The sequence below is a fragment of the Tachysurus vachellii genome, chromosome 2 (genome assembly GCF_030014155.1).
Source record: "Tachysurus vachellii isolate PV-2020 chromosome 2, HZAU_Pvac_v1, whole genome shotgun sequence".
Classification (NCBI taxonomy): Eukaryota; Metazoa; Chordata; class Actinopteri; order Siluriformes; family Bagridae; genus Tachysurus; species Tachysurus vachellii.
The window spans coordinates 17,633,361-17,659,573 of record NC_083461.1 but is presented as its reverse complement, the minus strand read 5'-3'; the positions used below and the strand labels follow the sequence as shown (position 1 = coordinate 17,659,573).

Genomic DNA, 26,213 nt, shown 5'->3' with positions numbered 1-26,213 from the left:
CAATTAGTGATGAGCTACCATCTTTGTTTCATGAGATAGATAAGATGTTGGTGACTATATAGTTAGCCTTCTTGTATGATAATAGTGCTGCAATAAAGTGCCTTTTTTCTACCCCTTTTCTCCTTTTGCCTCCATTGTTTCATATTTTCATAAATGCATAATTCTGCTACTATTTTTCCCACTCATATAGGCATACTCTCACGATGCTTATCTGAAAGGGAATCAGCCATACACCGGAGGGGCTCAAAACCTTCCAGAGCCTCCTCCAATCAGCTACCCTCGCAGCAAACAAACCTCCGGAATACCTTCCAACCTGAACTGTAGGCGTGGATCAGCTGGTCTCTTAGACAGCCGCACCATGGGAGATAGTACTGGGGGTATAGGTCACCGCTTAGATGTCCCAAGCCACCATGCACTTCGTAACCAGCGTGCACGCTCCTCAACCATAGCCATCAGCCCTCTGGACTTTCACTTTGCCAACCACAATGCAGCCATCACCTCAGCCTCCCTGCCCCACCCAAGAAAGGGCAGTCTTCCACTGTCGCAGAGTGAACTGTGTCACCAGGCCCTGGCTAAATGGTACCACAATCAGACAACAGAGCGCCCATGTATGTCCCACCACCACCGCAGCATCTCTCAAGATACACTCCTTTACCACTATGGAACAGCCATGGGAGTCAACCAGTCCCCTTACATAGACTCTTTTTGGATGGGTAGATGGGGTATGACTGGGGCTCAGCAATCAAATCGCTCTTGCTCAGAAAATCTCCTGGCTGCTTGTGCTGAGTACGAGAAGAGTCCTGGGCACTCGCTAGAGAAATTGGACAAGGCAGCTGCTCTGGTTTCACCACGCTATGAGAATTCAGTCCGGATAGATAAGCAGCCGTGCTTGGCCAATCAACATGCAGTAATCTTTGCAGATGTGCCGCCGCCAGGCCGTGGATCCAGCAATGCCCAGGAGCAGACAGGATCTCAGTCTTATCAGTCATCCCAGCCAAGATGTTTGCCCACACAGACAGTAGATGACCAGATGGTGGGCTACCGCAGCTATAGTCCCTCTTTCTGTCGCAAAGCAGGCCACCTCATGCAGCAGGCTCACTCCTTTAGAGATTCTTCCTACACTGGGCCTCACCTCAGCTGGACTACTACACCTAAAACCAGCCCCCCTGATAGCGCACCTTCTTCAGGCAGAGATTCATCCCCTCTGTCCATGTCTTCCACTACTGAGACACAGAACTCTGCAAAGGAAAGCTCAGGTAGTGGGCCAGCAGTGGAGGAGCCTGGTCAAGTACAAATGCAAGAGGTAGTCCTTAGACAAAAGTCCTCAACTGGAAAATTTATTTCCCATGCAATGCGCCACCCAAACTATTCTGTGCCTGTGGATCTACTCGAACCCCCTGTTGCCTCGGCCCCTGCGCGGTCTAATGGTAACCTTCAACACCTGCCTGTGGAGCAGGACTCCCTGGCTTCCATTCCCTTCATAGGTCAGTATAGGAGAATCGTCCCCACTAGTTGCTTGTTCAACAATTTTTACATCTTTTTGCTTAATTGTCAGTTTTTCCTAGTGGTTGCTTGTTGTATCTTGTGTGGGAAAAATTAACATGCAGTTTTCTGACTATTGTATCTGACTATGGTAAGCTACTGGATACTCTCTAAAGTAAACAAATAATTGTATACATAATATATGATCTTTTTTGTGTGGTTGTCAGCAAAACAAATTTTGAATTAAAAATCTCCTTGAATGCAGGGGTTTTAGGCAAGGGCATGGCCATGTGATTAGCAATGATAAGGTAGCTGCCACCCTCAGTGTAAGCTTTGCCATCAGAAAAGCCATCCCAACAAGCTAAGACTCACTTTTATGGATTTAAAATACTGATATAATTATATCTAACCCATATCGATGGAGGCTTTGTGAATATGATTGAATTTAAGCAACTATGATTTTAGGTTTGTAGACAGGAACATAAAGAGCTCTGCAACCACAGCTGCTCTTCCAGGGTGCTCAACATGTAAGGTACATATTCAGTGATGAATAAGGTAACACCTACCATATAAACAGAGCATTAGGTGAGTTCAGAAGACTCTTAAAGGTTAGGATCTCAGAATAAAATTCTATATGAATGCTGATTTATTAGTACACTTTTAGAGGATTTAGAGGCAATAACATAAGATTATCATTTACAAAAGGAGATTACAATTACCTTATGACTAAGATATTCATATTAAAAAACTGATATTAATCGACTAAATTTCAGTTGTTCCTCACATAATGAATGAAAATCTGAGCTATGTATTGCTATGTATGTAATGTGTTAATGTTGTAAGAATTAGTAGATGTCTTACTCCACAGCATACCTTACCCCAACATCCTTAAATCCGGTCAGCCCTAACCCTAACCCATAACTCTCACCCTTCCTCACAGATGAGCCCACCAGCCCCAGTGTAGACCTGTTAGCCCAGCACGTGCCTGCCTCCTCTGTGGTGTCCAGCAGCCTGTGCCAAGCACCTACCCTGTCCAGTAGCCCTGTCCCTCCCTCCCTTACCTCCCCTCTCACCCATCTCCTCGTCACAGACTGCAGTGAGTGTCTCCTCAACTAACACTGTGTCTGACTATCTCTGTCCCAACAGTGATCGTGATTTGAGCTCTGCAATTTTATATGAAATCCGTTGCATCTGTCAAACTAACAGCGTCTAACTTGCTGCTTCATGTCTCCCTTTCACCATTTCACTTTTTTATATCTTCCGTTAGCGATTTTGACCATCTGTGTCCTGAACGTCAGTAGTGTCTGTGTCTTCATCACTGATCCACCTGTATTGTTGACACTGCCTTTTCAAACTGAGCGTTTCCTCTTACTGTCAATCTCATATGTCTGTCTCTCTCCTGTCATGATTTATATCCACCATCTGCTGTTTTTTTATTTTCATTTCCTTTTCTAACTTCCATCATATGTTTCCTCCATTTCACATTGCTTGCCATTGCAGGGTACAAATTTAACAGACATTCATTTAAACATTGGCAAATATTGCTAATGACTGGTAAGTTAAATTTACCAGACATATCTGTCGCAATTGTTAGCATTTAGATACGTGTGTGATTCCATAAAAAACACATGCAGCTTGATTTTTTCTGAAAATCATTTGCTGGATGTATTTTACTCATGAGCATTGTGCATATCTGTAATTCTTATATTTATGTACATTACACTTTACCTCTGGTTTTCTTTCTGTTGAACAGGCACTGTCAAGAACAGCCGTCGCTCTTCCTATCTGCTGGCTATCACAACTGAGCGCTCCAAGTCTTGTGATGAGGGTCTGAACACGTTCAGAGATGAAGGCCGTGTGTTTATGTTAGTGTTTGCACTTTATGTTTTCCTTATGCAGAAGGATTGTTTTAGAAGCATAGTCTATTCAGATTTACCTGCGGTCTGATTTCTGAACTCATATAATTTCATATTCCACCTACAGGAGATTACCAAAAAGAGTCAAAAGCTTTTTTACAGAGGGTGTAAGTCCTTCTATATCCTCCACAACATATGTTTCTTTTGCCCAGAATATATGTTTATCCAGTGGATAATTGTGGGTATCTGTTTTTTTCAGTCCCTCGAGAGTCTGCGAGCAGCAGAGGAAGCCCGGTCTAAACGCCACTCCACCTCTGAGATCGGCAACATCACACTAACGGATATAAGAAAAGAGGGCTGGCTTTACTACAAACAGATCCTTACAGAAAAGGGCAAGGTCTGACTCGTTTACTCCTCCCTATTGAATGGTTATTTCAGCTAAATAGTGCAAACATAGCAAACAAGATTAGATTGTGTGCTAACTGACACAGCTCAGAATTTAGTATTTATTTACAAGGGAACCACCGCCGAAGACAGAAGTCTTATTGTCAGGGGAATACAGTTTGAAAGCCATAACATCAACAAGACAAGAAAATATATCTAATATATTTTATAATATAATATATATAGGGAATAGGGCTCCATATGAAAATAATGGAACCTGAGAGAAGTTAGTGCGAGTATATTTTAGCCTTATATAATCTATTCAGCTGAAATAGCCACCAAGTGAAAAAAGCCAGAAATCACATTTAAAAAGACAAACTTTTATGATTCTGTCTTTTCCATACAGAAAGTTGGTGGTGGTATGCGACCATGGAAACGGGTCTTCTCTGTGCTACGCTCCCATTCACTCTTTATGTACAAGGACAAGCGTGAGGCAGTGCTGCATGGTGCAGGGTCATTGGGCCATGGTGGTGCTGGCGAGGATGAGCAGCCCATCAGTATTCGTGGCTGCTTGATTGACATAGCCTACAGTGAGACGAAGCGGAAACACACACTACGACTAACCACACAGGACTTCTGTGAGTACTTGCTGCAAGCAGAGGACCGGGATGACATGTTGAGCTGGATCCGCATCATCCGCGAGAACAGCAAGACCGATAACGAGGTTAGTCAGCCATGCATTGGTCACCTCTATGCTAATGTACAGTATATCGTAAAGTATGTCCAAAGCAATGAGAGTCTGTAATGTTTTTTCAGTTGTTTGTAATATATTAATAGTAAGTATTATTTAATGACTTATTTATCTTTTCATAGGAGCTTGGGTTTTCCAGACAGGCCCTCATCAATAAGAAACTAAATGATTACAGGAAACAAAGGTAAAGTGATATAGTGTAACTCCACAATGTGCTATAGAAATAAATAATGACTTAAGGTTATACTCCAGTTGGGAATGAGAGAAATAATATATATGAGTGCCTAAATGATCTTATCCTACATACCTGACAGTATTTACAGTAATATATTTTGTACTTAAATCCTATTAAAACAAAACAAGGTATTTTTAATATAATCAGAAATACATATTTTAATAAGAAAAATAGGTCAAATGAAATTTATGGTACAGATATAGATTATGTTTTATGTAAGACTACTGCAATGTTCATGTATCATCCAGCACATTTTACAGTGTGAGTTTCTGTCATGTACATTAAGTCTTATTACTGTGTATTTCTGACACCCATAACAGTGTAACAGGTACTAAGCCAGACACTTCTCCCAGAGTCCACAGGATGATGCAACCTTTTCTCCTCTCAAAGACGGACAGCAGCTCAGGAGCAACTAGATCCTTAAAGACAGAGAGCAAAGGTTAATCCTACACGGTCCTACTAAAGAGAATGCATGCCTCCATGCAAAGCAATGAAGTGACTAGTTAAATGTGTCCCTAACAACATTCTGTCTCCATCTATTTAGAGGAGAGCAGCCCTCCTAAGGCAACATGGAGCATCAACATTATGAAAAAAGGAAAGAAAGCAGGACCTAAGGCCTTTGGGGTTAGACTAGAGGACTGCCTTTCGGGAGCCAATAACAAGGTATTTTTTGTTTTTGTATGGCTTCACAGCTCTGATTATTGTCAGCGGACCTGTTGAGTCTGGTCCCTCTCAATGTTTCTCCTTTATTGTGTCCCAGGGGTTTTTTCCATTCTACTTTCCCTCTTGTATACTCATTAGGGATCTAGAACTATATCAGGATTTATTTTAAGCTGCTTTGTGTCAATGTCTTTTGACAAAAAGCACTTTACAGGCCGTATGAATAAGATCAAATTGAAATGAGTGTTACATTTAGGGTTGGAAATATTTCAGCCATTGTCAATAAAGTTTATTGTATATATTTTTGTTTTGTAGTTTGTACCTCTGATTGTGGAGACCTGCTGCAGCCTGGTGGAAGAGATGGGTTTGGAATATACAGGGATCTACAGAGTACCAGGCAACAATGCCATGGTGTCTACCCTACAGGACCAACTCAACAAGGGCATGGAGATCAACACTGCTGAAGAGGTGAGAAACACAGACAGAGAGATGCAGAGGAAGCCAGAGAAAAGGAAAGTCTCACATGTGTTATTTCCCCACAGAGATGGCAGGACCTGAATGTAATCAGCAGTCTCTTAAAGTCTTTCTTTAGGAAGCTACCAGAACCTCTATTCACTGATGGTAAATGAATTCATATATATTCATATATAATCATATTTAAGCACTTACTTCAGTGTGTGTAGATGTGTGTGTGTTTGTGTGTGTACATTGCTCACTGCTGCCCTCTGCTTTCAGACAAATACAATGATTTCATCTACGCCAATCGGTTAGAGGATGCTGGAGAACGCTTGAAGACAATGAGAAAACTGGTATGTAGTAAGAAATGTTTTATTTCACTGAAGACCTTTCAGCAATAACCATATTCACGGGCATGTTTAAAATGTTTACAACCCTGGAAATGCTGTCTTATTGTGTTTTCTTTGTCTCTTTCACAGATTCGTGACTTACCTGATCATTGCTACCACACACTTAAATTTCTGATCAGTCATCTTAAGCGAGTAGCTGATCACTCAGAGAAGAATAAGGTGGGGTGTGAACAATTATCATACAAGTCAAAATAAACCATGCGATTTAGAGTCACTATTTGTTGAGTAACAACGTTAAATTAGGAATTTGACTCTGACCATCTCCAACATTAGACAGAGCAGGTTCTTCGTCATTTATTGAAGTAGTAATAAAATCATCCAGTGGCCATTTAATTGAGAATTATGCAAAAAAATCCTATTGAAATCACACAGTCACAGTTTCTGTACACTGTGTACACTTTATTTCAAATTATGATCCATGATCTTGACTTTTGTAGGCTGTAGTTTCATAGTTTCAAAATGTTTGTTAGTTAGAACAAAAAGACTGGATGTGTCATACTGCAACTTGCCAATTTCAGGTGTCTCCATTTTTCATATTTTACTTACAATGCTATATATTTTTGCTTTTTTTCTTTCTTTCTTTTCTTTTTTTTTTTTTATTTCATGATAAAAATGAAGCAGAATTGTTAGCGGGTGACTGATAATTCACTCATTACACTAATTTAGCCAATAACAAGGTTATCATATTATAAACAATCAATCTAACTAATTATTTATGTTAATGGACCAACTGAGTTCTGGCCCAATACAAAATTCTGGATGCTCTGATTGTGTTGTCATGGTGTGTAGCCTTGTCTAGTCGGTACAGTACATCAATATGCTTCTGGATAAATCTGCAGTGAAGCATCATCAGCCTCAGGCAGGAGAGGCTCTCAAAGGACAATGTTGTCAGGAGAGTAGTGCAAATTTAGCTGAGTTTCAGATCATTCAGCATTTGAAGAGGAAGCTCTAGTGTAACGCTAATGAGCTGCCCACACAAGAGTTCACAAAAATATTTTATTTTATTTTATTAATCAAATCGCAGCCATATGGTCTAGCTTCTGCATGCAACAATGAATAATTTTAGTAAATTTTTAATATTTAGTAATGTAGACCAGCTTCCATTACTGATAGCATGTAGGATATAGGCCTGGCCTATGGCTTGTCTAATTTAGTTACATTCTGTTTATATTATTTAAATCCTATTTTGTTTGTTAGCCTACAGTAAACATTGGGTACATATGTCTGTGTGCACTTGTACAAATATGAACCTGAAGATTTTTGTGAATTATTTTTCTTGAGTAATTACACTTGACTAATAAGAGGTGTAAAAAGTTGATGTGACACTGCCCCCTGGTGGATCACCGCACGTTAATAAAGCATAGAAAGCATGGTAATAAGGTAAAAAAATAAATAAATAAATGCACATCACGTGGCCATCACATGTTGAGTCATTTTCAAAAATAAATGTTCAAAATCTTCCAACATGTTATTTCATGAGCCTGGACATGCCACTTCATTATTGCATTTATCTCTTAGATGGAGCCCAGAAACCTTGCTCTTGTTTTTGGTCCTACACTTGTGCGTACCTCAGAGGACAATATGACAGACATGGTCACTCACATGCCTGACCGCTATAAGATTGTGGAGACCCTCATTTTGCATGTAAGCACTTTATGCTTTTTGATGTTTTTTTTTTCTTTCTTCCATTTCCTTTTCAAATCCTGGACATATTTTTATTTCTAATAACTGCATCTGTTTACTTTGAACAAATCCACTTCAAATATGGATGTATATAGAATTGCATTTGACTCTCTCTTTCTTGCAGCATGCCTGGTTCTTTTCTGATGAGCTGATGGATAAAGATGAGAAGGTACTTTCTGTCTGTGGTGCACATTTACAGTATATAGCAGATAGGAGCTGTGATCTGAAAATAAACTATACTCATTGCACACATGGATTGAGCTCATGGTTTCAAAGCTTATGATTTGAATCAGATTGAAACTGTTATACCTGTTCATTCTGTGCATTTGTAGTCATCTTTAGATTTATTTAATCATTTTCTTTTCCTCAAAGCAAATCAACTAAATCTCATTAGTACCGGTCATCAGAAAAGGCTGGACAATTTAGCATAGCTTTATCAGGATTTGAGTCATTCAGTCTAGCAGCTTTGGAACAGTATTTTATCAGGATTCTCACATTCTGTGTGAATCCTGATAAAATACTTTGATTACTTAAAAATACTTTTTTTTTTCTAAATAGCTCCAGTTTCCAGACAATTTTTCTTTGTTGTTCCTTTTTTTTAATGTTCTTTTTAATCAACCGTCTCAACAACCATGGTCACACAATTGGCCATTAACATGTCATCCTGTTTCCCTGTAACACATTGAGTGTCATTCAGATTGCCTGTGCTAGATCACATCCCAGCTTACTGCCACATCATCACAGCTTCCTGACACTCTGTCTCTGTCTGGCTCTGTCCCCTTTTTTCAAGATTAATTACCTTAATAAGTGCATAGGTAGAAGGAGATTTTTTAGGTGCTCTTTCTTTAAACAACTAACTGTTATTTTTTGACAGTTGTGAAACCGTGCTGTGCATCCTGATTCTAATGAAAGTGCCTGCTTATAATATGAACAGCACTCAGGCAGGCCTCTCAGGCAGTTTCTAAGCCAAGCAAGACAGCTTTATCACATTAGACTATTCTTAGAATTTCCTACATTATTGTATCAATGCTCTCCAAATTGGTAGGATTAGCTTGTGGATTAATATTTGAGGGAAATCTCTCTGTTTTTCAGACCCCTGAGGACCAGCGAGATGAGCAGCCCGTTCCAAATATCGACCACCTCCTCTCCAACATTGGGCGAACAGCAACAATGGGGGACGCCTCAGGTGAATCACCCTATAGTTGACTTTATGTCTTTATGTTTGCTCTTTCAGGTGCTCTGCCACATAAAGCTTTAAAAATGACAAAGAAATCCATTTCCTATCCTGTAACTTTGAAGACATTTACCTCTTTTCCAACTTTGGCTTTCTTGTACCACACTAGTTTAATTTCTCCTCTTTGTTATAATCTTACCTTAAGATCCTTTTTGCCAACTTCTTGTCTGTCTCTTTTTTCTACCTCTTTTCGGAACATCTCTTAATTCTGATCCTAGCTGTGCCACTGGATCAAACTCTGCGGTAGGAGCAGGATTTACACTTGACATTGTGTATGTGTGTTTAGGATGCTTTAAAGATCTTCAGCATCCAGCATTCATGCATAACAAAACTTTCATTTAGCATGTGTATGATCATATTGACACATCTATTGGAAACTCATAACATCACGCAACAATCACTGCAAAAATTATATCTTAGCAAGTGACGATATTTTGAATAAAGGGAAAGTTCTCTAATATTTCACATTAGGGAAAATGTACAATTCTGAATTGTTTCTTTCTATAAATAAATATTTGACATAATAAAGATATTTTGCCAAGAGAATAAATGAACATAAAGCATGAAAGCAGTAAAATATATAGAAATAGGCTTAATTATCTTTGTTTCAAAATAATAAAGTTGAAAGTGAGATTTGTTATAGAAATCTAATAAAGAGAAATGTTAGTTGAAATTTGCTTATATTCAATATATTTACTTGCTATCACTTTTCTGCAATAGAGGAAACCTTTTTAGATCTTCACAGTCATCATCATGCATTAAAATAGAAACTAATCCCATAATACATTTTTCCATAGTACATTTTATTTGCGGTTATGGAACATATTGCACAGTTCTCATTTGTTTATCCAGCTCTGCAAACTCCTGACTTCTCTCTTTTATCCACCTGCACAGATTCCACTAACAGCGATTTAGCCAAATCCAAGGTAACATTCTACATTCTTTATTTAAATATCAGCACTGTGTGACATTACAGTGAACTCTGAAGCCTAAACATTATTGATTCTCTGTAGCAGGGATCTTCAATATCAAAGAAAGAAGTGAGCGCCAAGGATTTCCTTTCCCTATCCATCATATCTGCTGTGACCCGGAAGAGAAAGAAGCATCGAAGTGCCTGCCCTACAGATAGCAGTAGCGATGAGGACTCGGAACACGAGCCGGTGAAATCCAGCAACTATGGAGAGCTGAGTGAGAATGGGGAGGATGAGACAGACGAGGGTCATGAGGAGAGCAAGATGCGATGTGCTGAACAAAGCACAGAAAGTCAGACAACAGAAGCAGATGAAAAGGATGTAGTAGGCAAATGTATGATGGAGGCAAACAAGGGAAGAGAACAAGAGGTGGGAGGGAGGGAGATTGGAGGTAGCCAGCAAGAAGATGATGGTATACGGGTGGGCGTCACCATGAGGGCGCGGTTAGGGCGAGAGCAGCTGCAGCGGCCTCGAAGCTTCCTCTACTCCTACCAGAATTCTCCAGGGCCAAGAGTCACAGACCAGTCAGCCAGCTCACCATCATCCCCCTGCTCCAGCGATGCCCTCAGGCTCAGCCAGGGCAACTTGGCAAGCCGTAAGAAGCTGCGTGGGGAGAGGGCGCGCCCTCGCTCTTTATATGAAGATCCAGGTCTGGAGCGGGCTGTGGGTCTGGCCCGAGTCAAAGCCTCACTTGTGCGTGGCCAGGAGAGGCTGCGTCAGGCCATGTCCCCCAGCAGAGACTCCTCTGTCCAGCAGAGTTGGCTGAGTCAGGTACATGCCAACATACTTTCCTCTGCCAACGACTTGTGGAGGTCAGGGACTCAGCGGCGACATGCTTCCCCAGAGACACGTAGAAGGCGGAGGGACTGGAGACGCCATACAGTGGTAGGAAATAGTGGGGACGGCTAAACAAGGACATCTAAACACCCTGAATCCTAATGCATTATGTTGAAGGGTAATAAAGCACACTACTCAAATATCAAGGCAGAAGGTTCAAAGTAAGTCTTAAAATGAAGGAAAGATTGGCTAGAGATGAATCCATTTCAGTTATTAACTGCATATTTGCACCATGCCGAAAGCAAATTTTTCATGTAAAATTTTATGCAATAAAGGCTTACAGCCTTTCGGCATTCTGCACTGTTGCAATAAATAACTTTGAGCCCTTTCCAGCTTCATTTCCATCTCACCTCCTTAATCACTAGAGGAGGGCACTTCAACTGAAAGAGCAGGATCCTCACAGCACATCCACAAGACTTTTCACTGCACATTATCAGCAACACCAAACACAAAATGGCTCCCGAACTCAGGTTCAAGATCAGAGAACCGTAGATCAGCCATAACAATACATGCTGCCGTTTGTTCACAATTCACACACTATGTACATACATTGCTAAAAAGGGTCTGATGTAATTCACAAATATGTCTTGTTCTCTTGCACCCATTCCCCAAATAAAGTCTCCCCTTGTATAAGTGGAAATAACAGTATTACACACAAAGTGGTTGTGGCAAGAACAGCTGAAAGCAGCTGCACTGAAATACAACATAACCTTACCTTCAGCTCTGGTGTGCCAATCAGTCTCTCTCTTTCTATTCTGTGTTTTGACCTACAATACTTGTTCTCCTCTGGTGGCTTCAAGCAGCCACTGCAGATTTTTTTGTTTGACCAGTAATTACTGCCAACCTCATGCCGTCTATGACCTAATATGTCTGTTCTGTATGTTATATTGTCTTTGCCCTGTGTGTACATTTATACACTATGTGGGTGTTCATGTGGACCAATATATTTTTTGTAACACTTGTACAAAGCCTTGCTAAGTTAACCTCTGTGTACAAATGATACATACGGTTGTTTTGAATTGTCCCTTTTTATTTTTTACCTTTTAGACTGTTATATAAAGATTTCTTATTTCTATGTATGTATTTATTTCATAGGGAGAACATCAGGGAGATGAAAGAAAATACATGAAAAACATCAGACTGGTATTGACATTCATTACAGGCATCCTGCAAATGGAGCCTGCTGCTCTGAATGGAGTGACAAAAACAGACAATTTTTTGGGAACAAGCAGGCATTTGTTAAGACCGACAGTGATAGTTTATATTCCATAGCAATTCTCTATGACATACATAATATAGCTCAGACCAGGGCTGAGGTGGTTGTACTTTATTAAATAAAATCAGTAAGATGAAAAAGTGTGAAGGCAGAGAAACGGATCCAAATGCAAATTCTATTGAATTGACACGCTTCGTGATGAATGCACTTTTCTCCAAAGCACTGGAATCCACATAGATTACAGAACACTGATTTATTTTCTATTGTAGAGCGGTTCCCGAGACATTTCGCAAACATGTCATGTTATGCATTAATAAATTAGAGACAGAAAAGGAAGTGAGAAACAAAAGGAAGCGTTTCTGCATGAGAAAAAAAAAATTGATGAAGGGAATCACATTTCCATGAGACAAGATAAGACAGAGGAAAATATCAATTATAAATAAACTCTGCATATTACTGCACTAAACAGTAGGTCTGGGTCACATTGGTGTCTCTTGCTTACCATTTTGCACAGAAATACAGAGATTGGGATGTGACCAGTGTTATTAAACTCAGCACTCAGAACCTTGTCCTACCATTTTATCTCAGTAAAGTGTCAAAGAAAAGATATGAAATAAACCCAATAAGTGCTTTTTTAAAATAATTTAATTGATATATCTGAATGAAAACAAATGCCAATAACAGTTTTCCACAGATTTATTAGCCCACATACTGAATTGGTCATGCATTAATAAGTGTATAGCAGAAGATCAGGTACCAAACAGCTCATTTTTCAGGATTGATGGAGAAAAAACACGTAGTTTTATGGCAAACTTACAGATGTGTGTATGACAGTGTTGTTTTCACGTGCAGTATGAACACGTGACTGAGTCAAATGAATTAACTCTAAAAACAAAGCCTTTTTTATTATTATTTTTTTTTTTTTTTAATAAATCCAGTCACGTGTGCAAAAAAAAATCCTAACCTACATTATAACGAACTGACCATTTTATGGGACCTCACAAACAAATCCAATATTTAAAACTTGTCAGGGGAAAAAAAGGACATTACCTTTCGGGCCGACAGCATCACATTAGCTACCGTAGCTTTACAGTAAGACAACGGATAAAATCAGAAAAAACAAACAAACAAAGCGAATTGTCCACCGCGTGTGTCCGTCACTGTGTGCCCGTGTCTGTGCCCTCGGCGTGTCCCTTCTCGGGCTCTGAGGCAGCAGAGCCGTTCACGACGTGTCCCGCAGTGTGGTGGCAGTGGAAGAGCAGCTCGCTGTTCAACGCTCTCAGTCTCTCCAGCTCGCGCTCCAGCTCGTGCACGCGCTGCGCGCTCTCGCCAGGAGTCGCCGGATTTCTCCGCGCGTGCCGCAACCAGTTGTTCTCCTCCTCCAGGCGCGACATGCTCTTTTCCAGTTCCAGGTACTCCCTCACTAGTTCCTGTTTAGACATATTCTGCAGCGTCTCTACGTGGTACCGTTCATAGGTCTCGGAAAAGTCCCGCTGCAGGAACTCTCCCCCTGCGCCCCCAGCTCGGCCCATGCCGTCGCTCTCGCCGCCTTCTCCGCCTTCTCCTTCCTCTTCCTCGTCATCTTCAGGTTCGAAGAAGTCTTCTTCGCTTGCCGTGTCTTCAGAACGACTTGCACCGAAAGACCTCCGGTTGCTGCGCTCCGTGTTCAGGTCGGGTTCCTCTCGGTCGTGCTCCTCCATCAGGAACTGCGTGGTGTTGTACGGAGCCACCGGCAGACCTTTAGCGAACATCTCCTCTCGGACCCGCGACGCTCGCGCGCTCTCCCGCTCGTCCAGCTCCTTCTTCTCCTCCCAGGTCAGTTTAAAGTACGGCTTCCAGCGTCGCTTCTTCTTGGACGGCCGCCGCCGGTGTTTCTTTTTGCCCTGCCGGCCGTCCGCTGCGCCCTCGGAACTGCAGCCGGACCTGCTCTTATTCCGGGGGTCCCGGTCGCCCTGCGCTTTACTGGGCGCCTTTTCAGTCACGTCTCCTTCGTCACCGGCAGCGTCGCCGGTCTTAGGCTCCGGGTCGCTCCTCTTCCGTGTGCGGCAAATGGGGTAGGTGTCTCCGGAGACGAGTCCGGGACAAAACTCCGGTGGATTTCGCTGCACTTGTTCCTCCGCGATGACGCTCGGCGTGTCGTCTCTATGGCGCCCCCTGTCGCCAGCCTCCGGCGCAGCAGCGTCTTTACTCAGCTCCATAACTGTACACTCCCACCTGAAGGAGATAGAAGTTTGTGATCAGAGTGATGATCGCACAGATTTCTTGAAAACTCACCAATCAACGAAACTGAGACATTACAAAAAGAAAAAAGATAATAAACAAAGCGTCAGCTTACATTAAAAACAAAACAAAGAACAGATTAAACTGAGAATTAATGTTTCTATTGTAATAATGACTATTTAACATACCGACAAATTAACTCAAAAAGTCACGAGCGAATAAAACTCACCGTTTAACTTCAGTCTATCGTTTTACTTATTACTCTACTTGAGACTGATAATGTTAACTCCTTCCGCTCCGTTTACAACTAGCTGGGTTTCTTGACAGGACCGAGCACATTTCTAACCACTGTAAACTCCTTTTCGCTTCTGCTACGGAGACGAGTGTTGCTTGTGAATTTATTACCTCCCCGATGTAAAGGGCGCATGCGGCTAGTCCTCATTTTTTGTCGCATCTTGGGATTTGTAGTTCAGCTGTCCATTGGCCTATAAAGCAAAGTCGCACTTAAAACTACATTTCCCACAATTCACTGATTGTTTTCAGTCCCGAATGAGGCACGCCCATTCTAGAACTTCATTGGTTCGAAAGTTTTTTCTGCCGTTGCTTCCTTAAAGGAGCATCCTGATTGGTTGTTTGCTCCGTCAATCTGTCTGAAAGCCGTCCCGGTTGTTCTAGTGGACGATACCAAATGGTTTGAAGCGGGTATGGTCGTTTTCTTAAGTAAAAAATATAATAAAAACCTCGGTTATTGAACACAAAATAATATAACGCGTTGAAAAGAAGGAAATGCTGCAATACCTCGGTCATAAGAAAATCTCGCAATATTGACAATTCCGTGTACGTTATGGTCCACTGGAAATGGCACACATACCTCGCGTTACCAACGTAATTAACGGCTCTTCGTCCACAAAGTAGTCCTTATTTCACGGCAGCGCTGAGCCATTGAGTGTCTGGTAACGTGTGTGTTCGTGGAGTTAACGAATACGACCGTTTTCACGACCAGATTGATTATTATTCTATTTTTTTTTTAAATCGAAATGTGTGTGACGTTATTTCTTTACAAAAAAAAAGAGAGAACCAACAATTGAGCGTATTTTTCAAAGACATCGAACGTATCGTGAAAACAAGAGAATGCGGGGCGTTAGCTTTTCTGTTCGCCTGCTAGCTAGTCAGTGTTTAGCTAACCTCGCTAGCTACATAAACGGCGGCTTTACCAAGTCGTGCGAAGATTGCCAACTTAGAGTATGTGTATTTCAGTACATCAATAAAATACAGTTTGCTGCGCCTCCCACATAAACAAAAAGATCTTCCAGTATTCACCATATACACAACGACTCTGGTCGCAAACGTGCCTTTAAAAAAAAGCTAGATTATTTAGCCAGATGGCACAGCTAGGTTAACTAGCTAGCGGGTTTGTTAGTGTACGTAAACTAGCTTCTGTCCGAGTTAGTTTTGGTGGAGAAAGTTAACTGAAGCAGATTTCCAAGCAGCAAAGCGACTGCGTGTTTATCTCCACAATAAACACGATGCCCTAAATAGGTTAGCTACGTAGCTAACTGGTTACCAAACTGAGCCTGTCCTGACTCACCAAGAAGCCATTTCCTCGCTAGGGAAGTTAAACTAGCTTTAGCTTCACTACAGCTGCTCATCATAACAAAACAACAGGCCTGTTTTAGCAGGATTATGGCATCCGAGCAACAATATCGGTTTATTTTGTAATTTTAGCACTTCAATGCGACTTAGGTTATAGACACGTTTTCACGACGAATATATCAAACAAGTTTGCACTTTTAGCTAAGCAGCGTGCCAGCTAACGTGTACCAAGCTATTTACTATCAGATGGATTGGACGCCACGGCAATGGCGTTCGACCAGGACTAGATTTTAGTTCGTCATCACGGCCTCATTTAGTAAATAAAATAAATAAATAAAATAATTCCCGCTGATACAACAGCGAATGAACCAGATCATGGCAAACAAACAATGCACTGACATGACCTACTGCTGTCTTTTGCATAATGCATTGTTTATGTATTTGGATGGAGTGTAAGATATATTACACACTGGAACATAAAAACAAAAAAACATTGGAATACCTCGGATCTGTACAAAACTGTTGTAAAATGTTACAAAGAGCAAATAAAAACTCATCACACTCATCCAAATACATACTTTCTTTCTTTACAAGATTCATCTTGTGTTTGCATTAAATAATAGCATCCTGTTTTGTTAGTATTAATACATGCATTAATTAATACAGGAGTTGTGCAATAAAACATTCCTTGAGCATTTCTCACTGTTATATTGTACTGTGTGCATTAAGTCAGCTCTGATATTTGATCCCATTCTGAAATCCACATGAAGGCCATACATGTAATTTAAGGCTTTCCTGATTAGGAACACAGGTTATGCTGGTGTGTTCATTTTGCCTCTTTAAACAATGACTTTCAGACAAAAAAGTGTTTAAAATGGTTAGAAAGTCTGTACAGTATAACATCCAACCAAGTTTTATCAATACTGATTTATCCCGTTTAATATGATGCAGTCAATAAGCATTATGTATCCGTTAAGCCAAACAATAAGATTCACATTAGTTATACTTCATGTTTGATGACGTCATTTCAGCCCTTTAGTACAACTTTACCCATGTAAAGGATTTAGTTTAAATGCACCAACAGGTGCTAAAAGAAAAAAGTCAATGATATCCTCAGAGAAAACAGAGAATTCCTACAGACTGTGTTAAATTTCCCAGAGTTTATTTCAAAAGGATGTGCCGACTCATTAGGTGCTTCATTTTGAAATAAACTATTTTAAAAGCATCCCTGTTTTCTTCAGGCAACTATACCTCACCCTAAAATAACATATTGATCTTTATGTATTCTGATCTCCTTACACAAGATACATTCATATTATAGACATGTGAGATTTTGAGGTTATTTCTTCCTCTGCCGTATCCAGAATATCATTCCCTGAGCGATGAAAGGCCAGATCAGAAGCAGCAGCAGAGTTTGGCCAGATACATCAAATGGCCACCATTTCTCCACCTGTGGACAAAAGTGGAATGTCCATTACGTTTTATACGGGGTTATTATTCATACTCGAAAAACATGACTCTTTCCTCCTCCTTTTTCCTCCGTTTTAAAGTCTGGACATTACCTCAGTCTGAGATGTTAACTGCATCTGTCTCCACTGTGAATTCTGGGCCTTAAAAGTATTGAAAAAAGAAAAACAAAAAAAGAGAACAGTTTCCACATTAGGTACACTGTTATCCAAAGTTTTGCATATGGACATAAAAACAAATCACAGAACTGTAGCATTGTAGGTGTCCCTAAACAGTCTCCTTGTCAACATTCATTCAGTGAAAATTCTGTTTCTAGATTTAGCTTCAAGATCAGAGTTACGCACATCAAACAGCTGTTTAAAAAACAATTATTCAGTAATTAAATAAGATCTGGGAACCCAGTATTTGTTTACTTTTTTATAAATTAAGTTTTTTATTCAATGGTTAATAATACTGTTTTCAGTATTTTTACTGAGTTAATTAAAATGCAAGTTTAATTGTGGATCTTAGTGGCTTACATTACACACACACACACACACACACACACACACCACTTTAAATCAAATCTATGGTTTTATAATTCACTAGATAATAATCCACTATATATTAATCCATCAAAAATGCCAAAGGACTGGAATTACTGAACCTAAATAGTTTCATTCTTCTAACAGTTCTATCTAGCATCTACAGCATGGTCCATAAGTATTTGGACAGTGACACAATTTTGGCAACTTTGCCTCTGTTCACCACCACAATGGATTTGAAATGCAGCAATCAAGACATGTTTGAAGTCTAGACTTTCAGCTTAAATTCAAAGCCCTTAACCAAAGTACAGCTGTGAGCAGTTTCATCGACATTGTTATTTCATGACTATTCAAAGAGATAAATGGTCTGGAGTTGATTCCAACTGTCAAATGTGGTCCAGAATGGTGTTATTACAAGTGAAGGAGACATTAGGCTGAAACAGACCTACTACAGAGATAGCATATACTTTAGGAATGATCAAGTCAACAGTTTGGTATAATGTTAAAAATAAGGAATTCACTACTGAGCTCAGCAACACCAAAAGACCTGGAAGACAACGAAAGACAAATAAATTAAATCACACAATTCTTTACCAAAAATCTAAGTAAGTCAAGAACACTCTTAAGGAGGTAGGCATATCATTGTCAATGCCAACTATCAAGAGACACCTTCATAAACGTAAATACGGAGGGTTTACCTAAAGAACAGAAAGGCCAGAAAAAACTGTTACAAAACATCTCAAACAGCCTATCCTGTGTGATCCAAAGCATTGGAACATCATTTATCAACATGGTGGGGGCATGGACATGTATGGTTGCCAATGGAATTGGCTCACTGGTCTATTGATTATGTGACTGCTGATAGGAGTAGCAGGATGAATTCTGAATTGTCAGTTCATTCTTTTAAACCTTTACTGAGGATATCATTGACTTTAAAGGATTTGCATCAAACTATAAAAAATAGTCCTTATATTTAGAATTATGTTAGTTTGTCCAATTACTTTTGGGTCTGTGAAAATGTAGGGACTGTGAAAAATGGCTGCAAATTGTAAAACAAATGGTTAACGCAATACTTTTTAGACCCTTTTTTTCAAAACTGGAACTTTTTTTTGCATTATTTAAACTGCATGTATTTCACACCTTTACCAAACTATTTTGTACTAATTTTGGTATCTTTCAACATCTCACAGATTACATAATTTGTTAAATTACTCTGTCTGCATTGAACAGCAGAGCCTTACATTAGCCGCAGCCAAGCCCTCGACCACCTCCAGCCGCTCCATCACGCTCTGCATGTCCTCTCTGAGCCTCTGTAGTGCCAGTATTATCTGCTCTTGCACCTGTGTGTCATGAAGTCTTTCAGATCCTCTGTCAGGGTTGTATCCTCCTCCTCCTTCCCCTGAAGCCTGCTGCCCAGCTCGTCTACCGCTGTTGTACGGAACACTGCCTAGACATGGGAAAGAAATTACCACTGCATATATAATCAAGTCTAAATCCAACATCAAATTTTTTTCAGCACTTACCAGGAGATTCCCTCCATCCATGCCTCATTCTGTTTCTTCCTTGTTCCCACCTCCTTGGTGGTGGTCCATTCCCACCCCCCTCTCCACCCTGCCCAGCACCTAGCTGGGTCACCTGTAGGGCAGGTGTGTAGTTCACGTGCAGATTCTGCTCGCTATATGGCTCAGGAACCGGCTGAATATAAAAGGCAAGTAAAGTGAGCACATTGTGAGCTCTGCATTTCTAACAATAGCACAAGCCTGTGTTGCCAAGCGTGATAGAAGTCAACCTTAGAAGTTCATACCTTAATGTAGTCCAGCTGCTCCACTGAGTCACAGAAAAGTTCGCTCTCAGAGTCACTAGTCAACACCAGACCATCCGACAGAGCCAAGTCTACACACAGGTAGCAGCTAGATCAGACTGATTTAATACTAAGTAAATGATGTAAGCATGATTGTTTGGAATTCATCATTGGTATATGGGTCCTGAGGTGGAAGTGGACTTTGAAGTATTGCAAATTCTCTCAGAGAAATACTCAATTTCAACACAAACATCTATGTACTGTTTTCTTTTTTGGACAGATCTTACATTTGCCTACCTCCTGAACCAAAGGTAAAACCACGAGTGAGACAAAACTACAACTTACATAATTACATAACTTATCCTAAATGTACTAGTCCAGACAAGAAACGTCTGTTGTCTGAAGAGATTTTCTTGTTCTGCAGATTGATCTTGATCAGAGTAAGTAAATAAAAATATCAGACGTTTTTGGCCAATAAAAATGAAGTATACAAATGAAATTGCAACAATATTATTATCCACTTCCTTGTAAATCAAGTGTGATGCCTGTGTGTGGGAACTTTGTGCTGATGATGGCAATTACTTCAGCCTAAAGATATATATAACTAATCATTAAAGTGCTGCAGTGCTTTTTTTTTCCATGTTTATACACAACAATGTAATAAACCACACACGTCTTGTTGTGTAGTAGCTGAACGCTTCCCTTTTGCTACATTGGCCTTGTATCACCAGTGAGGAATATATTTTATATATACTTGCTGACTTTTACCTTTGTATAATGCCATTTTTTACGGAACCGATAAAGGAATTCACTGCCCAAATAATATGTAATTGTTCGAACTGAAAAATAAAAAAGACTAAATGTTGTCTAAGGTACATTAAGTATTACCTGCACTTTCACTCGGAGGCATGATGTTAAGGACAGGCTCAAGATCCACCTTTTGGTTTTGCTCTTGAGTTATTTCTTCTTGTATAGCACCAACCATATGTGGTTTTTCAGTTGCTTGGTTTGCATTTATATCTGACACAAAATATAACAATAGCTCATATTTTTAAATAACTAAGAAAATTATTTTTTTAATTCACATTTAGTTAAGTTAGGAAAGTGGATTAAATTAATGAACTTTAGTATTCAGTTGCATCCAAACACAAATGTCTACACATTTTTTGGTTACATATCTTTTATTGTTTAATTAAATTTGTTTTATTGTGCTTCTTGGGACCAGTATAAAAATAGTCAACTTACTTGCATGTTATAGTTATTTTGACTTTAATCGCAGTTAGTGCAAATGGACTTCTATTCACTATATTGTGCAGTTGACTACTCTTGTTACATACTCACCTTGTCTCAGACTCAGTAGTGCCTCTGGTGGTCTTGGTAGATCATGAATGACATTGTAGAGTGGTTCAAAATAATGGTAAAAAGATGCTGTCTTCTCATTTATGGGCATATTGTCTACAACCTTTTAAAGAGAATGTGTTAATTCAACAATTTTCCCCCCCCAAAGTAAATTCAGGAGGATTTGGAGAAATTTTCAACAGGAGAAAAGCTACATTGCTAACCTCTTGTGCAACTTTCTTCATCTCATCAACATAGGCAGCCATGGCACTCTCACGGCTCATATCTCCAAGCCGATTCCAGGCATCCCTGTAAAAAGAAAATTTCCGCATTTGGTAGATGCCTATATTTTATTATACCAAGACTAAATTTTATTATTTATATATATATATATATATATATATATATATATATATATATATATATATATATATATATATATATATCGTCGCTGTCGGGCGGAATCCTCGTATCTCCAAAACCATTACTTTTCAGGAAATTAAAAAAACTCCGTACCTTATCTGCAGTGCACAGGGTTTAGTCCGCGTTGCAGTGGAGTGTCTTAGGCTAAATTCCTGTCCTCAGACGAGCACCAGCGGGGGTCAAGATTTTTTTTTCTTTGAGCCCGGTGTTTTGAAGACATTTACCTCAGAAGACGTGTTGATTCATTGCAACTCTTCTTGAGGAGAAATATGCCGCGAAGCTCTCCCACGGAGTGAGGAAGAGGTGGACAGTTGAAGTGTCCAATGGAGTTATGAGACTTGCACTCAAGTTATTTTTCAAGACTTTAGATTGGTTAATAACTTGTAAAAATAACAGACCCACGTGGGGACTGACCAATAGCATCGATATGTGAAAAAATATGAAATTGACAAAATTTGGACATACGAGGTTTCTGCCCGACAGCGAAGATTTCACAGATGCCTCTGTACACTACCACAATGGATTTAAAATGAAGCCATCAAGGTGCTATTGAAGTGTAGACTTTCAGTTATATTTCATAAAATACTGCATTAACCTTTAAGGAATTACACAGACTCGAAAATTAATATACAAAGGCTCGAAAGTAATCAGACAAATTAAATATTATTAAAATAAGGATTCATTTTAATACTTGAATGCAAATCATTCATTCATTCATTCACTCACTCATTTTCTACCGCTTATCCGAACTATCTCGGGTCATGGGGAGCCTGTGCCTATCTCAGGCGTCATCGGGCATCAAGGCAGGATACACCCTGGACGGAGTGCCAACCCATCGCAGGGCACACACACTCATGCACGCACACACTCACGCAATCACACACTAGGGATAATTTTCCAGAGATGCCAATCAACCTACCATGCATGTCTTTGGACCGGGGGAGGAAACCGGAGTACCCGGAGGAAACCCCCGAGGCACGGGGAGAACATGCAAACTCCACACACACAAGGTGGAGGCGGGAATCGAACCCGTGAGGTGAACGTGCTAACCACTAAGCCACCGTGCCCCCTGAATGCAAATCATTTGCTGTTAATGGCTGATTGAAATCTGGATCCCATGAACATTACCAAATGCTGAGTTTGCAGTTTGCTCCCTTTAGATGCTTTGCCATGCCTTTTCTGCACCCAGCTTCAGTTGCTGCTTGTTTGTGGGTTTCTGCCTTCAATTTTATCTTCAGTAAGTGAAAAGCATGCTCAGTTGGGTTGAGGGTAGGTGACTGACTCTGTCATTTTAGAACATTCATTATTTATTTACCTTAAGATGCTCAACTGATTTGCTTTCATGGTATGTTTTGGCCATTATTCATCTTTACTGTGAAATGACATCCTATCAGTTTGAGTTAATTGTGCAGAAAGTAAAGCTCTACACACTTCAGAATTCATCCTGCTCCTTCAACAAAGGTCAGTGAGACAGTTCCTTTGGCAGCCATACATGTCCATGCCATTACGCTCCACCCTATTTGACAGATGATGTGGTATGCTTTGAATCATGAGCCTATCCTTTCCTTCTCCATATACTTCTTTTCCGATCTTTCTGTTACAAGTTAGACTTAGAATCTTGTTGCAGAACTCAGTAGGTTTTATTTTAGTTTTTTAGCAAACTCTAATCTAGCATCTCTGTTCTTGATTGTTACCAGTGGTTTGCATCTTGATGTAAACCCACTGTATTTATACCCACAAAGGCATCTCTTGACTGTAGAATTTGACCATCCACTTTAGTTGATAACTCTTTCATGGTCTTCTTGGACTTTAGGTGTTGCTGAGGCTGCAATATACCAAACTGTTGTCTTGACTAGTCTTAAAATTTATGCTATCTCTATGATAAGTCTGTTTTGTTTATTTTAGCTTAATGATTGTTTAATTACTATAAAATTTTAATGTTATTGAATTAAAGCTAAAGGTCTACACTTTAATTACATACTGATCGCAGCATTTGCTCAGTGACACCTGAGAGATATCCTCAAACAGAGTTTTCAGGAAAATCAGATGAAAATTACTATAATAATATTAATTCATTAACCTTAATTAGCTGCTTTATCCTGATCAGGGTGTGATGGAGTAAGAATACACCATGGATGCAAGAGCAAAACCCCAGGGCTTACACCTGGGCCTGATCAATCTCCATATATAATCTTAACCCTGAACAACAGGGTGCTCTATATCAAGGAACAACACACATCCAACCCGAAACACACTGAATTGTCTACACCAGATTTGACTCAATAACAGAAACTGCAATAACAGGATTGAATAAGGAGCTCTAGACCTGTACAGTGGAAACTCCACCTGCTCCATGATGATATTAGTTACTTTTTTGTCTTTCCTGTGCACAGATGCTGGATAAATGTAACTTGTAAATGTATGTAACAAATGTAAATGTAACAAATGTAAATGTAACTCCTTTGATGAAGGACTACATAATCAACCATTCCGATACCGGTAAACCATCTACAATATAACTAGGTAAGAAAAAATGATTACATTATAACACTCACCACTTGTAGCGACCCACAGGGTCCCAGAAGCCCGGGCGAGATACTGTACAAGGTCCACACACTGCCTGTTTATACAGGCTATAGAAGCGCAGCATCACTTCATATGAAGGTCTGTAAGAACCTGATCATCACAGTGAACACATACACATCAGAATATATGAGAAATCAACAGCTGCAGAGTATTTTGCAGTTTACATGCTTCACACATCTAATACAATACCAGACTACAATCTTGCTCTGTTTTCCCCATGAGTGTGTAAAAGATCATTACCGTTTTTGGGCAGGTTTTGGATGACATCCACAGAAGCCTGAAAGCGTTTCTGACACTCTTCAGACTCAGGGGGCTGATGTGCTACTTGGATTTCCATAAGCAAAGCCTGAGGCCTACAGCTGGTAAAAGAACAACGAAATAAAACGAGCTGAAACTCTAAACTCAGCCGCAGTGGAAATATATTTTCATATCGGCACACTTACTTAACCTGGTGGTTTTATGGTACAGGATTTTCCCCAAGGCTCAGAGACGCTCTTGTCAGCTGTCCCACCCAGATAACACTGGACCAGGCAACAGATAGACCTGTGAAATTGAATAAAAGTCGTTTTGGTTTTCTATTTCTCTTGCATTGACGCTAGGTTTCTGTTTATCTGCTGATGTGGTCCGAGCTGAGCAGAGTCCACTCACTTCACCTGCAGTCTGACTGCTGAAATGACATCAAGCACAGATTTGTATTCAAATATATATATTTTTTTAAAACGGCTTTCATGAGCTGTCAAAGTCTAAAGAACAGATAAAAACACGAGTGCGTTTTCAGACCGTTTACAACTGGTTTCTAAAAACTGCTGTGGAATTGAGTTCAGTTCCGGGTCACGTGGTAAAGAATGAGAGAGCGAGCGAGAGACAGAGAGAGAGAGAGAGAGAGAGAGAGAGAGAGAGAGAGAGTGTGTACAAAGTAAAATCACTACAGTGATGATACTAAAAGCATAAACACAGCAAATTAAACACAACAAAGATCTGTAGTTACATTAAAAGACAAATTAATTTGACTAATAGCTGCAACCCATTAAACATCTCCTAGGGTTAGTAGTGTTAGTAGTAGAAGTAGTAGCACTAATAATAATAATAATAATAATAATAATAATAATAATAATAATAATAATAATAATAACAATAATAGATCATACTCATTTGAGAAAATTACATATTTTATTTTCACCATTTAAAGCAGGGGCGGCCAACCCGCTGCTCCCGAGCCGCATGCGGCTCTTTGTCCGGTTTCATGCGTCTGTTACGTTCATACCGATGTTTGTATTTGTGTCTTTTTAATATGCGTGTGCGCTTCGCTTGAGTTCAATACGGTATTTTTTGCCAAACGCGCATGTGAGTGGGATGAAAATACCTCAAAGTTTCCCAGTAGGATCAAGATCATTTGAGTAAACAATTTGTGTCAAGTTCGCTCTCAAAATGGCAGGGAAAAAAAGGTGATGTTGTGAAGTGTGGCCAGGTGTATGATGTGGCTCTTTGCGGTAACACAGTAAAAAATGTGGCTCTTGGTCTCTGACCGGTTGGCCACCCCTGATTTAAAGGGTTGTATCAGGCAACAGAAAAAAATATTTTTTAACACAACGAAAATACAAGCAACGATTTATTTAAAAATGAATAGGCTATATAATATATATTTCGTTTAAAGAAAATTTGATATGATTTGCAGAACTAGTGGCTTTCACTGGTAGATTACATATATATATATACGTATATATATATATATATATATATATATATATATATATATATATATATATATATATATATATATATATACACTCACTGGCCACTTTATTTGGTATACCTTACTAGTACCGGTGTGGTCTTCTGCTGCTGTAGCCCATCCGCCTCAAGGTTCGACGTGTTGTGTGTGTTCAGAGATGCTCTTCTGCATACCTCGGTTGTAACGAGTGGTTATTTGAGTTACTGTTACCTTTCTATCAGCTCGAACCAGTCTGGCCATTCTCCTCTGACCTCTGGCATCAACAAGGCATTTGCGCCCACAAAAGTGCCGCTCACTGGATATTTTCTCTTTTTCGGACCATTCTCTGTAAACCCCAGCTATGGTTTTGCGTGA

At 39.8% G+C, this 26,213-nt stretch overlaps 3 protein-coding genes across 10 annotated transcripts in view; 1 reads left to right on the top strand and 2 right to left on the bottom strand.

The window, feature by feature from the left end:
• The window catches only part of arhgap23b (Rho GTPase activating protein 23b), a 30,162-nt gene extending 18,128 nt beyond the window's left edge, over nucleotides 1-12,034 (top strand). For 5 of the 8 annotated variants that reach the window (XM_060861123.1, XM_060861122.1, XM_060861097.1 and 2 more), the window contains 18 exons: nucleotides 191-1,484; nucleotides 2,423-2,578; nucleotides 3,236-3,347; nucleotides 3,466-3,505; nucleotides 3,598-3,735; nucleotides 4,129-4,446; nucleotides 4,596-4,657; nucleotides 5,029-5,147; nucleotides 5,253-5,371; nucleotides 5,684-5,836; nucleotides 5,911-5,989; nucleotides 6,104-6,177; nucleotides 6,304-6,393; nucleotides 7,753-7,878; nucleotides 8,042-8,086; nucleotides 9,010-9,103; nucleotides 10,046-10,077; nucleotides 10,165-12,034. In XM_060861123.1, the coding sequence (XP_060717106.1) occupies nucleotides 191-1,484; nucleotides 2,423-2,578; nucleotides 3,236-3,347; nucleotides 3,466-3,505; nucleotides 3,598-3,735; nucleotides 4,129-4,446; nucleotides 4,596-4,657; nucleotides 5,029-5,147; nucleotides 5,253-5,371; nucleotides 5,684-5,836; nucleotides 5,911-5,989; nucleotides 6,104-6,177; nucleotides 6,304-6,393; nucleotides 7,753-7,878; nucleotides 8,042-8,086; nucleotides 9,010-9,103; nucleotides 10,046-10,077; nucleotides 10,165-11,031 (3,918 nt within the window). In that variant the 3' untranslated portion in view covers nucleotides 11,032-12,034. The remainder of the gene's footprint in view (nucleotides 1-190; nucleotides 1,485-2,422; nucleotides 2,579-3,235; nucleotides 3,348-3,465; nucleotides 3,506-3,597; nucleotides 3,736-4,128; nucleotides 4,447-4,595; nucleotides 4,658-5,028; nucleotides 5,148-5,252; nucleotides 5,372-5,683; nucleotides 5,837-5,910; nucleotides 5,990-6,103; nucleotides 6,178-6,303; nucleotides 6,394-7,752; nucleotides 7,879-8,041; nucleotides 8,087-9,009; nucleotides 9,104-10,045; nucleotides 10,078-10,164) is intronic. The other 3 variants (XM_060861138.1, XM_060861109.1, XM_060861132.1) reach the window with 2 other exon arrangements.
• Nucleotides 12,035-12,853: 819 nt separating this feature from the next.
• hexim1 (HEXIM P-TEFb complex subunit 1) lies at nucleotides 12,854-14,781 on the bottom strand. The gene is made up of 2 exons (XM_060861157.1): nucleotides 14,625-14,781; nucleotides 12,854-14,389 (listed from the first exon to the last, which is right to left on the bottom strand). The coding sequence occupies exon 2, from the start codon at nucleotides 14,371-14,373 to the stop codon at nucleotides 13,333-13,335; it is 1,041 nt and encodes a 346-aa protein (XP_060717140.1). The 5' UTR covers nucleotides 14,374-14,389; nucleotides 14,625-14,781; the 3' UTR covers nucleotides 12,854-13,332.
• Nucleotides 14,782-15,755: 974 nt separating this feature from the next.
• On the bottom strand, nucleotides 15,756-24,962 carry acbd4 (acyl-CoA binding domain containing 4). Its single transcript, XM_060861147.1, has 11 exons — nucleotides 24,571-24,962; nucleotides 24,368-24,486; nucleotides 24,097-24,217; nucleotides 21,343-21,427; nucleotides 21,122-21,242; nucleotides 20,669-20,800; nucleotides 19,784-19,872; nucleotides 19,503-19,674; nucleotides 19,221-19,426; nucleotides 17,551-17,598; nucleotides 15,756-17,438 (listed from the first exon to the last, which is right to left on the bottom strand). The coding sequence occupies exons 2-11, from the start codon at nucleotides 24,462-24,464 to the stop codon at nucleotides 17,328-17,330; spliced, it is 1,182 nt and encodes a 393-aa protein (XP_060717130.1). The 5' UTR covers nucleotides 24,465-24,486; nucleotides 24,571-24,962; the 3' UTR covers nucleotides 15,756-17,327.
• Between the last annotated feature and the right edge of the window lie 1,251 nt (nucleotides 24,963-26,213).